This window comes from Eptesicus fuscus, chromosome 4, assembly GCF_027574615.1.
Source record: "Eptesicus fuscus isolate TK198812 chromosome 4, DD_ASM_mEF_20220401, whole genome shotgun sequence".
NCBI lineage: Eukaryota > Metazoa > Chordata > Mammalia > Chiroptera > Vespertilionidae > Eptesicus > Eptesicus fuscus.
Genome location: NC_072476.1, coordinates 25,002,069 through 25,019,425, shown reverse-complemented (window position 1 = coordinate 25,019,425; position 17,357 = coordinate 25,002,069). Strand labels below are relative to the sequence as shown.

Genomic DNA, 17,357 nt, shown 5'->3' with positions numbered 1-17,357 from the left:
AAGGTGTTGGCAGGGCTGTGCTCTGGGAACCTGTAGGGAATCCTTCCTGCCTCTCTCTGGCTTCTGGTGGTTGCTGGCTCTCCGTGTTTCCGGGCTTGAAGCTGCATCAGTCCGATCTCTGCCTCCGTCATCACATGATGTTCTCTGTGTGTGTCTGTCTCTTCTCTTCTCAGAAGGACACCAGTCCTATTGGATTAGAGACCCACCCTGCTCCGCTATGACCTCATCTTAAATAATAATCACATCTTCAGTGACTCTATTTCCAAATAAGGTCACACTCTGAGGCACTGGGGGTTAAGATGTCAATATATCTTTGAGTGGGGGTAGGAGGGTGGGAGGGGGCGGGGAGGGGGTACAATTCAACCCAAAACAAGATGCAGGAGAAAACCCTGCAGGGAGGGAGTGAAGCCATCTAGGTAAAGGGTGACAGCCAGGGGCGGGGGGGGGGGGGGGGGGGGGGGAGGAGTGATGCGGGGGCGGGCCATGGCATCCAGTGAGGCCTGGCCTACGCCTGATCTGTGCTGGGGAGGGGACTCTGGACTGTGGTGCGCTGCAGTGTTGTTCCTCCGTCAGACAAGCAAGTCAGTCTGGCTGCGAACCAGACCAGGAACAGCCGGGCGGCCATGGGCCTACCTAAAGCTCCTGCGCTATAAACAGGGGTTCTGAACCAGGGGCACGTCTATGTCTCGGGACACTTGGCAGTGCTGGGGGACATTCTGGGTTTGGTGGATGGAGGTGCTACCGACACCTGCTGGGTGGAGACCAGAGATACTGCCACCCATCCTGCCATGCACAGGGCAGCCCCACGGCACAGAATGATCCGAGCAGAGATGCTCATAGGGCCGAGATAGGGTGAGGAAGCCTCCTGTGGAAGAAAGGGGGAACAGAGGTTGGGGGCACAGCAGCGGGATCCGCCCTGATGGGCAAGCTGGTCCCTGAAGGGTGTGGAGCGTTTTTCAGGGAGAGACGTCATTGGGGGAGAGCCAAGGATGGAGGGGTGAGGAGCAGATCTCCAGGTAGCTGCTTTGCTTTTCATTCCATATGTGGGAAAGGAGATACTGGTTCTCAACAAAAATCCACATCAAGCAAAAGGCCTGCACTGGAGACAGCAACCAGAATCCTCGCGCAGTGCGCTGAGGCCATGGCTGGCTGTCTTGGGAGGCCAGCATCCGCCTTCACCAGCACGCTTTGTTGGTCGGTTGAATGGCAGGGGAAGATGCAGTTGTGTAGTGGGGTGGAAGCCAAAACTCTGCCGTTTCTCATTTCCAGCCTGACTTCATGGTGCACAGGTCAGAGTGCCTCTGAGGGTCTAGTTCTCATTCTCTGCCTTGGAGAGCCCCTGGTTGGGTGGCTGCTAGCCCTCACAGAGAGGTGTCCTCTGGCTCACGGTAGGGTGTCTCAGATGTTTTGTGCCTTTCAACATTGTGTCTTTGATCTTGGCATTCAAGAACTTAGCAACTAATGGAGCTACAGCATATTTTTTGGTCTCACTGATAAGGTTTGATTAAAAGATAATGGGAATAAAGACAAAGAAACAGGAAGTGTGCTGGGTGATTGACATAGGTGTCAGGTTACACTGGTCACTGAAAAAAATTCTGCTCATCCAAGTGGCCTGGAGTGAATTGATGCTTTGGCCATTTGGAGGTGAAATCTATGTAGGTGCAACTCCTTAAAAAAAAAAATTAATAATTGTGGTAAAATATACATAAAATTTACTGTCTTACCAATTTTTAAGTGCATAGTTTAGTAGTATTAAGTACATTTACATTGTTGTGCAACCATCACCACCATCCATCTCCAGAACTGCTGGGGTTCTTTTCCCAGCCTTACAAAGGTTCAGCATTCTGGAGAAAGGGGCTGCGCGTAGATGATTAAAGAGTCTGGATACGAAAGATATTTTTGAAAGGCATTGGGGGTCAGAGGAGCTTCAGCTAAAAGGAACTGAAGACTCTTACTTTGACCAAGGACGCTGCTTTTATTCGTACAATTTGTCCCAAGGCAAGGTGGACATATACACTTCAAAGGATAAGGTATCAAAGGGTACAGAAGCATTGTCAGTTTGGGGAATAGCCTACAGCTGTTCAGGTGTTTGGCCAACAGGAGGCAGTAAAATGCCCTGAGCTGTCTGGCAGTTAACAATCCCATTCAGGTTTGGGGGAAGTGCCGTTTAACGTTTCCAACAGGTAAACTACATATGTGACTCAACCCTGTTGAGCTCCCCAAGCTTCACCAACCTTTTGGTGAAACTCTTGTAATTATTACATGCTGGAATTGGTTCTCGGCACAGAACTCTTTTTATCTTGCCAAACTGAAACCCTTTCCTCCAGCCCCTGGCAAACAACATTCTACTTTGTGTCTCTATGAATTTGACTCCTTTAGGTACCTCCTATAAATGGAATCATACAATATTTGTCTTTTTGTTACTGGCTTATTTTCACTCGGTATGACGTCCCCAAGGTTCATCCATAGTGTAACATGTGGCAGGATTGCCTTCCTTTCAAAGGCTGAATAATACTCCATTGTGTGTACAGGCCACGTTTTGTCCATTCATGCATCCATTGATGGACACTTGGGTTGTTGCCACCGTTTTGGTTATTGTGAGCAATGCTGCTCTGAGCATGGGTGTACAGGTATTTCTTCAATCAACTCTTTTTTGAGCCAGAAAAATATCCAGGATGAAGGCAGCTCATTTTCTGTGGAGATCGTGGCTTTGGGCAAGGGGGGCAGAGAGAGGAAATGCCCCGTGGCCATGCGGGAACCTCACAGAGCATCAGGAAGGACCAGAGTGCTTGTTCCAGCCCTTTCACCGGTTCAGATGTGACTGGAGTCACGCAGCCTTGTGGGCCTTGGTTCACTCATGTCAGGTGGAGGCAGCACCCACTGTCTTCCCTCCCTTGCAGTGCATCTGTGGAGATACACAACCTTCTCCGGAGAAAGTAGCTTCTGGAAGTGCAAGTCCCTCAAATTGGGGGCAATAATAAATATATTGTACATAATAAATATACAATAAAAACATGGTATGTGTAAAAATATTGATTTATTTAGTCAATAAATATTTGTTAGGTGCTTATCCTTAGCAGCCCCAAGGCCTGGGGCTACTAATATAGTGTACATTAGTGAGTGTCTTCTGGGAGCCAAGCAGCGTTCTAAAGGATGTTTATGTGCTAACTCATTTATCCTCACAAGGACCCCTTTTCAAAGTGGGCAACTGGACAGAGACAAGTTAAGTAACTTGTCCATGCTACTAGTGGTAGAACTGAGGCTCTTTGGCTTAAAAGATGATGTTCCATAACCAAGACATTAGACCGGTTCTCTACAGCAAGCAGAACAAAGCTTCCTGCCCTCGGGGAGCTTACGTTTTAGTAGAGGGAGCTATGCAGCAAACAGATGTGTTAACAAATAATGCCGTGTTGGCATTGTCTATGCCAAGAGGAAAAGAGAGCAGGAGAGGGATGCTGGGTGGTGAGAAGGGGGAAACTATTTAGATGGGTGAGGAGATGACATTTTAATAGAGAGCTGGATGGAATGAGGGAGTAAGCCTGGAGGATGTTAGGAGACCATTCCCAACAGCGAGTAAAGCCGTGCAAAGGCCCTGAGGCAGGAGCTGGTGTGGCATGTTGACAGTGGGAGTAGAGTGAGTAAGGGGAAAAGCAGCAGGAGATGAGGTGGACTTGGTATAAAAGGTCGTTTCTCATTGATCTTATAGGCTGAGATAAAGACTTGAAATTTATTCCTAAGTGTGATAGGAAGCCCTGGAAAGTTTTGAAAAGAGAGGTACCCTGGAGAGAAGTCACTGAGGGACACATTCAGAGACAAGGAATTTATATCTAAAATATATAAAGAACTCCAACACCACTGAGCCACACTGGCCAGGGCCAACAACTCAAAGATAAAACACACACCCTGAATTTAAAAATGGACAACAGTTATGAACTGATGCTTCACAAATGAAGACACATAACAAATTGTCTATACGCACATGGAAAGGTGCTCAACATCATTAGCTATCAGGGAAATGCAGATTAGCCAGTTAACTGCCACGATATTTAGAATTTAATTTAAAAAGGCCCGCCACTTGCGTCTGTAGACGCTTATGGCGTATAAATGGTTAAAACCACAGTGAGATACCACTTCACAGCCAACCCCCAGAATGTCTAAAATTACAAAGATTGAAACACCAAATGTTGGTAAGGATGTGGAGCAACTGGAACTCACATTGCTGTGGGGGTATAATGTGGCATAACCACGTACGAAGAAGTTCTAGTAGTTTCATGTAAAACTGAACATTTATCTACCCTATGATCTAGGTATTTATGTAAGAGAAATAAAAATGGCATGTCTGCACAAAAACCTGCACACAAGTTTTCACAGCAACTTTACACATAATGGCCCCAAACTAGAAATTGCCAGGTGCCCATCAATAGGATAAAGGCTAACAAACAATGGTTTATTCGTATAATGGAATATTATTCAGCAATAAGAAGGAACAAAGTACTGATACATACAGCATGGAGGACTGTCACAATCAATATGGTAAGTAGAAGCCAGCCACAAGAGAGCACATATATACGATTGCATTTATATGAAGTTCAAGAATTGTCAAAACTGATCTATAGTGAAAAGAATCAGAACAGTGATTATGACTGGGGGAGTGGGAAAGGAGATTGACTAGAAAGGGGCAAGAGGGACATTTCTGTTCTACCTCTCCATAGAGCTTTGGTTTATGCATTAGTCAAACTCGTCTACGACACTTAAGGTTCGTGTATTTCATTGTATATAAATTTTATCTGGGGGGAAAAAAGAGCCATACACCAATATTAAACTCTGGTTAAAGATATGCCTGCCGAAGTGTTTAGGGGGAAGCATACTATGTTTGCAGGTGACTTTAAAATGCGTTCTAAAAAGAACATTAGATATGTGATAAAGCAAATAACAGCCTATTTAACAAATATTTTAGGATTATTCATATGAATTGTTCGTTGTAGAATCTTGGTGGTGTGTACAAAGGGATTCACTGTACAGTTCTTTCAGCTTCCCTGAATTTGACAATGCTCATGGTAAAACGTTGGAGAGCAAAAGAGAGAAAGAAGCAGAGCCGCCAGTTAGGAGCCATTTACTGTGGCCTCTAGGTGGGAGGTGGTGGCCTGGACCCAGGTGTCAGGTGCAGGTGCACAGGGGGTCAGCTTGGGAGACAGTTTGAAGGCAGAGCCTCTGATGCCTTAGACCAGTGGTCGGCAAACTCATTAGTCAACAGAGCCAAATATCAACAGCACAACGATTGAAATTTCTTTTGAGAGCCACATTTTTTAAACTTAAAACTTCTTCTAACGCCACTTCTTCAAAATAGACTCGCCCAGGCCGTGGTATTTTGTGGAAGAGCCACACTCAAGGGGCCAAAGAGCCGCATGTGGCTCACGAGCCGCAGTTTGCCGACCACGGCCTTAGACATTGAACTCCAGCTTCAGGATCATCCAGGAGCTGTGACCATGGGCTTCCCAAACCTTAGCCTCGAAAATTCTGATTTCCTAAGTCTTGGGTGGATCTGCACCTTAACAAATGTGCTGGCAGATTGTAATGCAGGTGAACTGTGGACCTCACTCTGAGAAACACCAGGTGGCCGGCAGAAGGCAGAAAGGGTCTGGCTGTTTGAGCAGGACAGGTGCGCGGGAAACGTGACTCTCCACTCACGGTGGGCTGTTGTGATGGTTGAGCGATGGCTGCCTGGGTGCCCAAAGTAGGCTGCCCTTAGGATTATGTTTGATGGAGCCATTCAGAAAAGGAGCAGTCTCAGGTTAAGTGCCCTTAGAAATTCTTTGGGGATAATTCTGAGTCACGTGGGGTGTATCTTTGATGACCAAGCCAGATTTATCACTGAGGAGGAATATTTGATTTGAGCCCAGAAGAAGAAAATGTGTTTAGTCAAAAGTGATATTTGCACACCGGGATGCTGGATATTTATGTTTCGGAAAATCGCTTTAGCCTGAGATTTGCTCAGTCCAAAGGAACGAACGCCTTTTAGGCCTTGGATGCTTAGAATTTAGGGCCCTGTGGCTTAGGAAGTGAAGCCTGTGCGTGCCGCCTTGGCCAAGATTCAGAGATGGTAGCAATAAAGGTGTTCTGGCACTCGCCACGTACCACCTGCTGGGCTGGGGCAGTACCCACGTTACCCTACCAGATGGATAGTAATGGCACCTGCATCCTATAAATCAGGACCCCGAGGCTCAGAGAGGTTAGGGAACTTACCCAGGGTTGCACAGATAGAAGGGGGACTTGAATCTGAGGCTGACTCCATGCCCACACCCATAACTTCTATGAAATGCTCTGCTTAGGAAAAAGTCCTGCCAATGGGTGCGGGCTGCCCTGGTGCTGGGAGTGTGTCCCATGGCCTCTTGCTATTAGGATCCCTTCGCCAGGGGAGCAGCCAGCCTTGAGGATGGGCCCTGGTCAGATGGCCTAAATTCAGCTACCTTCTCTGGGCCTCACCGATCCGTGGGAAAGTCACCGGTCGTCCTAGGTTGGGCACCTCTAGAAACAGACCCCGAGGCCAAGTATTTGATTTGGGGGAGGGGGGGTGATGCCAAGAAAAAGCAGAAGGGAAGGGGGAATGAGACCTTTAATAAAAGGCGTGTTATCAGGCAAGTGAGCACTGTGGGCAGCTGCATGGTGATCCTCCTGGGACTGTGGGGTAGCCTGAGGGCTGAGGGCACTGGGGTGTTTATTCACCGGCTCTCAGCAGGCACAGGTTGAAGGATGCTTCCAGAAGCCTTTAATTCCCTGGGCTCCTCTGGCTTGCCTCATGGACACAGGAAGAAAGGACTCTGGTGGCCATAGAGACTCCTCAAGATGAGAGATGCAGGGCTAGCAAAAGGGAGCTTGTGGTCTCCAGCAGTGATGCCGTCAGGCTGGGGCGGGGGGAAGGGGGCCTCTTCAGCATCCCTACACTTACCCTTGCCGCCTCCAGGGCTCCAAGTGCAGGGTTTCACGTGCTCCCCCTTCTCTCTGCTGGCCAGCCTCTCCCCATTTTCCTTTCCTCTGGTCGGGAAGGTGCTAAGCAGATGAGCAAACCCCCCTGGCGAAGCAGATGCCCATAGAGAAGAGTGGCAGTCACCCCTGCCTGTAGAAGCATCTGACCTTTGAGTGACTCGGCAGCCGTTTCTCTCAGCTTTTGCTGGATGGTCAGGGACACTCCCCAATTCTCCCCACTCATCAGTGCCTCCCGTCTACCTCCCTGTCTGCTTCTAGAGGCAGGGAGGGAATGAGGATGGTGTGAACACTGCAGGACCCAGTCTCTACCCCTTAAAAAATTGCAGAGGGCTGCCCCCGTTGTTGCTGGCTCCTTGGTACCTCTCCCTCATCCCCAGCTTTGGGCCCAGGCAGCCAGTTCTGGGGTCAGCTAGAAAAGATCCCCCCTGCGTCCTGTCAACGCGCAGCTAAAGGCTTGGCCAGACTCTCCATAACTTCAGCTTTTGTCATTATTTATTCTCAGTATCTTTGGCAAGGAACTTGGTAAATGGTTTTGGACTGAATAAATATCATTATATTAAAAATATTCTCTTTAAAGTTACACTGACCTGGTTAAGGTCCCAGCTTCACCATTTCCTGGCTGCGTGAATTTGGGTCCAACTCCTCACCTGTAAATTAGGGATAATAATGCATACTGCACAGGGTGTTGGGGAAGTATATGAAGATAACAATAATGATAGGCGACTCTTGCATAGCACTCTCTGTGTGCCAGGCACGATGTTTGGATGATGATGTTGTATTAACTATCAGTTGTATTAATTATCACTTCATTTTAATCATCATCCCATTTTATACATGGGGAAACTGAGGCACACGTTAACTAACATGTATAAGACCGCAGGACTGGGATTTGAATCCAGGCTGTCCAACCCTAGACATCACCTCTTGATAAACCAAGGTTAGTTAAGCAGGCAAAGCACGTGGTGTGTAATCATACATTGAGTACAGGGTGACTGGGAGCTGAGGCCCTGGGAGGTTGGGGGAGGGGACTCAGGAAGGAGGACACCAAAAGAGGAAGGTGAGGTTGGGAGCAATTGAGATGGAGGAATTGGCATTAGAATCCTATTCGCAGCCCTAGCTGGTTTGGCTCAGTGGATAGAGCATCAGCCTGTGGACTGAAGGGTCCCAGGTTCGATTCCAGTTAAGGGCACATGCCTGGGGTTGCCAGCTCAATCCCCAGTAGGGGGCATGCAGAAGGCAGCGGATCAATGATTCTCTTTCATCATCGATGTTTCTCTCTCTCTCTCCCCTCTCCCTTCCTCTCTGAAATCAATAAAAATATATTTTTAAAAAAGAAAGACTAGAATCCTATTTGCCTTTCAATATAGACTACTTTGGTCTTAACCATGCCCCAGGCAGATGAAGATAGAAGGGATTTAGGATATTTTTTTAAAAGGAAAAATTGTAGATGATTCTAGGTGCCCCATGTTTGGTGCTGATTGGGCCTAGAATCTGGAAACTGCCTGAGTGACTCATGCTCATGGCCTCTCCTGGCTGCGTTTTGTATTTTGAGGTCATTCACCACCTGCTACCATAGCAGGCAGGGCCCTTGGCAAGGCAGACATCAGTGTTTTGTTTTCTGGTGGTGTTTTTTTTTTTGTGTTTTTTTTTTTTAATGAGAATCTCTCTTTAACTTGCCCTGAGCTGCTGCCAGCCTTGACCCTCTTGGCAGAATCCTCGCCTCTGTTAAAAGGGTTTCCTGCCCAGGTTTTGGTGAATAGCTGTGTTTGGGCAACACCGTACAGTCGCCTGGGCTCGGGCCAGAACCTTGCAAGGCAGCATTAGCTAGAAGTTTTATTTCGTGTGCTCCTTCTTGTTTTACTTCTCCTGAAATAGAAACAGAATTTACATTTCGGTCCTCAACATGAGCTTTTAATTTCTAGTTATAATGTGAAGTAGAAGAGGAACCATAAATAATTTGGACCAACCCTATTTTATAAAATGAGAAAACTACAGCACAGAGAAGTTGAGTGACTTGTCCAAGATTACACAGCTTTCAGGGACAGAAATGAGACTAGAGACTTCCAGGCAAGGGGTCTTGCCACTGTGCCACACAGCTTTACCCCCCAAGGGAAGGGATCTATTGTGGCTAAGAGCACAAGCTCTGGAGTCATACAAACCTGGGTTCAAGTCCCAGCTTTGCCACCCTCTAGAGGTGGGGGCCCAGGAGAGTTAATTTCCATCTCTAAGCCTCACTTTCTTCCTCTGTAAAATGGGGATTTTGTGCTAGAGCTAGCTTGGACTGGCTCATAGAGCCTATTTTATTTTATTTTATTTTTTAGGATGGGTGGCAAATGTGGCACTAAGTCTCTTTAGTTTAATATATTTTATTGATTTCAGAGAGTAAGGGAGAGGGAGAGAGAGAGGTAGAAACATCAATGATGAGAGTGAATCATTGATTGGCTGCCTCCTGCATGCCCCCTACTGGGGATCTAGCCGCAACCCAGGCATATGCCCTTTGACTGGAATTAAACCTGGGACCCTTCAGTCCACAGGCCAGAGCTCTATCCACTGAGCCAAATCAGTTAGGGGCATAGAGCCCATTTAAAAATTTTCAGGTATTTTCCAAGCTGCTGAGTTCACATTGCTAGCTTGAAATCAGCCTTTGTGTATGAAATTGGCAAATGAGAGGCTTTTCCCCCTGGAGAGTTAAACACTTACCAGCATATCACTGATCATGGAAGTACTTACTAGTACTTCAGAACATTTTCCTGGGCCGCCAGAGGGCTAGTTCACATGAGGCTCAAAGCACACAATCTGTCAAGTGCATACAGTGGTGCCTATGGAAGTCAAGAGCAGGGCCCATATCCTCAAGCAACAGTCAGCCCAATCACTTCATGAGGTGTGACCCAGGACAGTTATTCAATGTAAGTGAGTACCCAGGGCTTCAGTCTTGGGGGTCATCCTAGAATTTGGCCTCCCTACCCCCCATGGGAGAGGACTCTAATTGGCTGAGTTGGTCACATGACCATTTCTGAGCCAATCACCTGGCCAGGGAGAGGAGGGCCATACTCCAGCCCTGCCCAAATCACTCCAAAGAGGTTCTGATAGAAGAAGGAGGCAGTGGTTCTGAAGAGACAAAAAGTGTGATTTTTCATAACAGGGAGGGCTTCTTAGGGCAACAGATATAAGAATGGTAAGTAGCTACAGAGGATGCCCTGTGCTTTTCTTTCTTTCCTTCTAAGTCATCAGTTGATATATTAGATTCTTACCATATGCTAGTCCCTGGACTAGGTAAGAGAGTGGGCTTTGAAGTCTGACAGACCCTAGTTCAAATCCTGACCTGACCCTCACATTCATTCATTCAACAAATATTTACTGAGCACGTAGGCAGAGCAGTAGTATTGTCACAGGGGACAACTCACTGTGTGACCTTAGGAATGTTAGTTGACTTATCCAAGCCTCAGTTTACTCTGGAGGAAAGTGAGAACAAAAGCCAAATAGCATAGTTGTCAAGAGTGCACAAACGAGTCAGCCTCCAAAAGTTCATACCCCATAAACTGTTTTTACTCTTAACACTTCTGACACCAAATGTATGGGGTTTTTCTCCACACTAACAAATTCTCCATTTCTCCAGACACTAACTGGGTGTCCTGCAGTGCAGTTCAATTCTAACACTAACTGCCTGGAATTGGCTCACATCAACAGGGAGAGGGCTTAGTCCCAGAAGACTAACCCAGTTCATATGCCAATGGCAAGTCCCAGGTTGTCACTCATACTTACGATCAAATCAGGGGGTTTTTTTTTTTTTTTTTTTTTTGTACTTGGACATTTTAATGAACTTCCCTCCATGTAGCTTCAAGCTACCAGGACACAGGCCCCACCAACACCCTTAATCTTCTCCTCGGCTCTCCTGCTGAAGAACTTGGCCTTCACAATGACAGGCTGCTTCGGGAGCTTTCCCTTGCCCAGAACTTTGTAGTAGCCCGATCGCACCACATCAATGATAGGAGCAACTCCAGTCTTGCTTTTGGCAGCATTTACCCGTGTCTGCTCACTGACCAGGGTCCACAGTTTATCAAGGTTGACAGTTGGGCAGAAGCTCTGGTTCCTCTTTAAGTGGTAATGCCTCATACCAACTTTCCCAAAGTAACCTGGGTGATATTTGTCGAAGTTGATCCTGTGATGATGCAAGCCACCAGCATTACCGCGGCCCCCGGGGTGCTTCCTGTGCTTGCCGATGCGGCCGTGGCCGTGGCTCACGTGGCCCCGAAGTTTTCGGGTCTTCCTGAGTCTGGATGGCATGTCGGTGGCCGAGCTGCAAGAGGGAGGCTTTTGGGAAGTCTCAAATCAGGGGTTTTTGTGACCTCTTTCTCAGGTTCTAGAACTTGCTAGAATGGCTCACAGAACTCAGAAAGGCACTTTATTTACTTCTGTCAGTTTATTATAAGGGCTACAACTCAGGAACAGCCAAATGGAAGAGATGCATAGGGCAAGGTATTGGGGGGATGGGAGCAGACCTCCCCTTCTCTCTTCAGAAGCTCTCTAAGTCCTGTTTTAAAGGAATTTTTATGGAAGTTTCATTATGTAGGCATGGTTAATTAAATCATTGTTCATTGGTGATGACTCAGCCTTCAGCTCCTCTCTCTTCCAAGAAGATGGGGGTTGGGTCTGAGAGTTCCAACCCTCTATCATACCTTAGTCTTTCTGGTAGCCAGCCACCATCCTGACATTATCCAGAAACCTCCAGCCACCGGTAATCTCATTAGCATACAGAAGACACTCTTACCACTCCAGAGATTCCAAGGCTTTTAGGAGCTGTGTACCTGGAATTGAGGACATAGACCAAATACATATTTCTTATTGTATCATCCCCTGACTCTGCTACCTGCTTTCTGTGTGATGTCAGGCATGTGCCTTAAACTTCCAGTGTTTTATTTTACTCATATGTGCAATGAGTATAATAATTGTCCCTCTTTCAGTGGGTTGTAATGAAGATTAAATGGAAAAATAAAGGAAAGCACTCAGAATCCTGTGCCTGGCAGAAGGCACTCTTAGTAATGTTGGTTGTCATCAACATTATCATCATCACCATTATCACCATCAGCAGCAGCAGCAGTATCACTGTCGTCATAACAGCAGCATCATCATTGGCAGCATCATCATCATCAACATCATCATCAATGTTATCAATGCCATCATCAACATCATCATCAATATCACCATCATCATCATCAACATCATCATCAACGTTATCAATGCCATCATCATCAACATCATCATCAATATCACCATCATCATCATCAATATCATCATCAACGTTATCAATGCCATCATCAACATCATCATCAATATCACCATCATCATCATCAACATTATCAGTGCCATCATAATCATCATCAACATAATCATTAACACCATGATCATTGTCATCAACACTATCATCACCATCATCATCACCATCAGCAGCAGCAGCAGCACCATCATAATCATCATTAACATCATCATTAACATAATCAAAATCATTATCATCATAACCATTATAATCATCAAAATAATCATTAACACCATGATCAACATCATCATCACCATCAGCAGCACCATCTAGTCATCATCAACATTATCATCATCATCACAATTATCATCAATGCCAACATGATCATCATCTTCAACACAGTCATTAACACCATGATCATCATCAGCAGCAGCAGCATAATCATCATCAACATCATCACAATCATTATCATCAATACCATCATCATCATCACCATTATAATCATCAACATCTGCAGCATCAGCATCATCAACACTATCATCATCATCAATACCATCATTGACATCATCAATACCAAATAGTTCTCTTGAGAATTGAATGGGATAATGCATGCCCTATGCTCATCCTCATGTGTGGTACAGAAGTACTCAGTCAGTGTTTCTGCTATGGTTATTCATTTAGTTAGTGAATATGTTAGGAAGTTTCTCATGTGTCAGCTCTAGCGTGGCCTCATAGTTTAGAAAGAAGGTGACAGTTAGAACCCAAAGTCCTAAGTCATGCCCTATCCTGACACCTCCCTGGGATGGGGTTCCTGAGGATCTTATTTACTGCTCTATACCCAGTGCTATGCCAATACCTGGCTCAGAATAGAGCTTCTGTTTGTGGAATTAATGACCTGTTGGTAGCATTCACTTTAAGAGGTAAGTCTGAGGCCTATAGGAGCACAGGGGAGGGGCACCTCTGTCTCTGCTTTTGAGTGTGGGATAGGAGCGGGAGGGAAGTTGGGTGGTCTGGTATATTCCATTTGCCTGGCACATAATTTGGCCATACAAGGAATGTCACGGCATGAGATTGAGGGGAACTGGAACTGGGGGTTGAAGAACCTCATAGATAGTGTTTATTTGTGAGGGGGAGCAGGAACCATTGAAAGATATAAAGGGGAGAAACCTGCTTAGGTTTGCATTTTAGGTTGTTCCTTCTGGGGCAATGCATGAGTTAGATTTAGATGAGATGAGTCCAAGATAAGTTATATCTCACCCTCTGCACTAGTGACACCTTGGGCCAGATCACTCCCCTCTGCGGGGCTGTGCTGAGCACTGTAGGATGTTCAACAGCACTCTGGCCTAGATCCGCTAGATGCCAGTAGCACTCCTCCCCCAGTGTTGACAACAAAAAATGTCTGCAGACTTTGCCAGATGTCCCCTGGTGGTACAGTCACCTGGTTGAGAACCATTGGTGTAGAGATGTGTGAGAACAGAGGCAGATGACCTTTGACTGTGGTGGGTGAGGGGTTGAGGATGTTTAGGAGTTGAAAGTGACAGGAAGGAAGAGGGTGAGGGAGGCCTCCAGGATCTTGGTCAATTTGCCACATTGATGGGTTTGCCAGTTGGGGGTACTGGATAGTGAAGTGGGAGGAGCAGGTGAGATTGGGGGGTGGGGTGGTGATGAGTAGTTTAGTTTGGGATATGGGGTGATAAGCATGAACATGGCGCATCCATGTGGATATTTCTAGTGGAAGAGATTAAAGATCCCTAAGTGATCTTATCTGATCCCATACCTTGAAACACCCATGTTACCAGTATTTCTGGGTGCATATCTTGTGGGGTACTTGTTTAAAATACTATTTTCCAGGTCCTCTACATGATCTGCAACTTAGTCCTTTTGCTTAATTCCCACTGTATTTCCTGGGTCTGCCAGAACAAATCACCACAGACCAGGTGGCTTAAAACAACGGGAATGTATTCTCTCATAGGTGTAGAGGCTGGAAGTTCAAAATCAAGGTGTCAGTAGGGCTGGTTCTTTCTGGAGGCTCTGAGGGAGATTCTGTTCCATGTCTTTCTCCTAATTTCTGGTGGTGTGGCCATTCTCAGCATTCCTTGACCTATAGATGTATCACCTCAATCTCTCCCTCTCTGTGTCTCCTCTTATTAGGACACCAGTCATATTGGACTTAGGGCCAGACATACTCCAATATGACCTCATCTTAACTTGATTACATCTGCAAAATCCTTATTTCCAAATAAGGTCACATTTGTAGATGCCAGGGGTTAGTACTTCAACATATTTTTTTGAGAGACAAAATTCAACCCGCACTAACCATGCTACTTTCAATTACTAGGGCACAAAGGAGAGATGGGTGAGAATATAGAAGATGCACTCCTTCCCCACAGAAATTTGTACATGAAAATAGTACCATGAAAAGTAAAGGAGCCTCCTAAAAGAGTTTGTTATGAAAGAAACTCATAGAAGTGAATAATTGCAACATAAATGAAAGATGGCTGAAGAAGGAAGCAGGAAGAAGGTGCAGCCAGAGGGACCTTTTAAAAATGCACATCTAATTAGGTGACTCTCTGCCTAAAGCCTTCGGTGCCTCCTTATTCCTTAGGATAAGTCCAAACTCCTTACCTGGCAAGAAGGCCTGAGCAGACCTGTCGTTCCCCAGCCCACCTGCCCTCGCCCCATCACTTGTCCATATTGTAACTCCTGCTCCTGCTTCTACAGGGGATATCTTAGGAAGGTCAGTTCCCATAGCACCCACCACAGTGCTGATTAAATCACCCCACAATTAGTTATGCATAATAATTAAATAATGTTTACTCTCAGGCACTGAATTACCAGGACCCTTGCCTGTCTTATCTGCTGCTTTGCCCTGCATGCCTGCTACAATCACCCAGTCATTGGATCCTAATTGTGCATCTATTGTGTGCTAGGTGTGCATGACATGTGGGAGGTTCTCAGGAAATATCTGTTGGCCCGGGTAGTTGGACTGGATCTGAGTTAAGTGAGTAAGGGTTGGTGAGACACAGAGAAACAGACGGGGTCTTTGTATGCAGAAATAGAACAAGCAGATGTATGAAGGGTCTGGGGGCTGGACTGTCCAGGCTCAAAAGTTCTCCCTTAGCTGGCAGAGCTTCTCCCAGCTGCTGCTGCTTCTTTTTTTTAATCGATTTGAGAGAGAGAGAGAGATTTGTTGTTCTACTTATCCATACACTCATTGGTTGATTTCCGTATGTGCCCTGACCAGGGATCAAACCTGCAACCCTGGCATATCAGGATGGTGCTCTAACTAACTGAGTTACCCAGCCAGGGCTCCCAGCTGCTTCTCTGTAAGTGCCCTGGTCCGACCTGTCTGCTACTGCTACTACTCCAGGGGGACTCACCCCAGTATAATCTGTCCACTTTCAGTCCTTCATTACAGGTAGCTGGAGGCAAGGCTTCATGCCTGTCATCTAGTTTGGGCTAAAGCATTGCATGTTCTGGAGCAATCTCTGTTAAACAGCTGCCTCGGCCACACTGGGAGCCCAATTTAGGATGGAATCAATATCTCTTTCGAGAAGCTTGAGTGGTTCTGAAGTAGGTTGATCTAATTTGGATGGCCATTGAGCCCTAGACATAAACTCTCAGACATCAAAAGATCAAGCTTCTCTTGAATCTTCCCTGGAAGGTGTAGCTTCTATGAAGGACATAGACAAATGTTTCTCTTGGCCAACCTTCCCGAGGGGTGTGTTCTGTTCCTGGGGAAGCAATGTAAGATCACCACCTTCAATAAGTTCACAGCCTCGTGGGGCAGAAATACAGAGAAAAGAAGGTCACTATCTCAAAAATGAAAACAGAGCCTTATTTCACACCACACGCCAAAATTAAGTGCAGGCAGTCCAGGGACTTGCATTTGGAAGGCCACACTTTAGGTCCTAGAAGGGTAAAAAGGAGAATATCCTTATGACTTCAGTGCAGCAAAGCATTTCTAGAAAGGCCAGAAGGTGTGACCCATAGAGGGAAAGGATGGCTGCACTCGGCAATAAAAGTATGCACTCTGCTCAAACCCACAAACTGGGAGACCGCGTTTGTACACACACATTAGTTTGCTGGTAAAAAGTACCACAAACTGAGGGGCTGAAACCGAAATACGCTGTCTCACGGTTCTGGAGACTTAGCAGTTTGAGATCCAGGTGTGGGCAGGGCCTGCTCCCTCTGGAAGGATCTGCTCCAGCCTCTCTCTTTGCTTCTGGTAGTGCCTTGGCTTGTGGCAGCTTAACCAGTCTTCACGTGGTCTTCTCCCTGGGTGTGTCTGTGTCCAGGTTTCCCCCTTTTATAAGGACACCAGTCATACTGGATTAGAGGCTCACCCTACTCCGGTAGGACCTCATCTAAACTGATTATATCTGCAAAGACCCTATTTTCAAATAAGGTCACATTTTGAGATTTTGGAGGTTGGGACTTAAACACAGGGACTTTGGTCAGACACATTTCAACCCATAACAACACAAAACTGGTGAATAATTTAGTAGTATCCATAATATTTAAAAGACTGTTTATAAATTAACTAGAGGCCCGGTGCACAAAATTTGTGCACGGGGTTGGGAGGGGTCCCTCAGCCCGGCCTGCACCCTCTCGCAATCCGGGACCCCTCGGGGGGTGTCCGACTGCCAGTTTAGGCCCAAACTGGCAGTTGGACATCCCTCTCACAATCTGGGACTGCTGGCTCCTAACCACTCACCTGCCTGCCTGCCTGATCACCCCTAACCCTCTCTGCCTGCCTGCCTGATCGCCCCTAACCACTTGCCTGGATGCCTGATCACCCCTAACCGCCTCTGCCTTGGCCCTGCCGCTGCAGCTTTGTCTGGAAGGACCTCCGGAAGGTCGTTTGGCTGTCTGGTCTAATTAGCATATTACGCTTTTATTATTATAGATAAGAGAAAGACAAATACCCAATAGAAAAAATGGGTAATATGAAACAAGCAGTGTTTTCAAAGAAGAGAAAGCATGAATAGCTGATAAGCCTGAAAAGATGCTCAGCCTTTTAAGCAGTCAGGGACATACAAGCTAAATCCACAATAAAATATCCAGTGGGCGGGAGTCATTAGAAAGCCTGACCCTAACAGACCACAATCCACGTACC

General features: G+C 46.4%; 2 protein-coding genes across 2 annotated transcripts in view; one reads left to right on the top strand and one right to left on the bottom strand.

Moving 5' to 3' along the window:
* SYT17 (synaptotagmin 17) overlaps positions 1-17,357 on the top strand; it is a 68,706-nt gene that overhangs the window by 15,417 nt on the left and 35,932 nt on the right. The window lies entirely within an intron of this gene.
* On the bottom strand, positions 10,762-11,297 carry LOC129148811 (60S ribosomal protein L27a). The gene has a single exon (XM_054714779.1). The coding sequence runs from the start codon at positions 11,266-11,268 to the stop codon at positions 10,822-10,824; it is 447 nt and encodes a 148-aa protein (XP_054570754.1). The 5' UTR covers positions 11,269-11,297; the 3' UTR covers positions 10,762-10,821.

What these genes read in the sequence shown, in the direction of transcription:
- LOC129148811 (XM_054714779.1), bottom strand. Translation starts at nt 11,268, where the DNA reads ATGCCATCCAGACTCAGGAAGACCCGAAAACTTCGGGGCCACGTGAGC.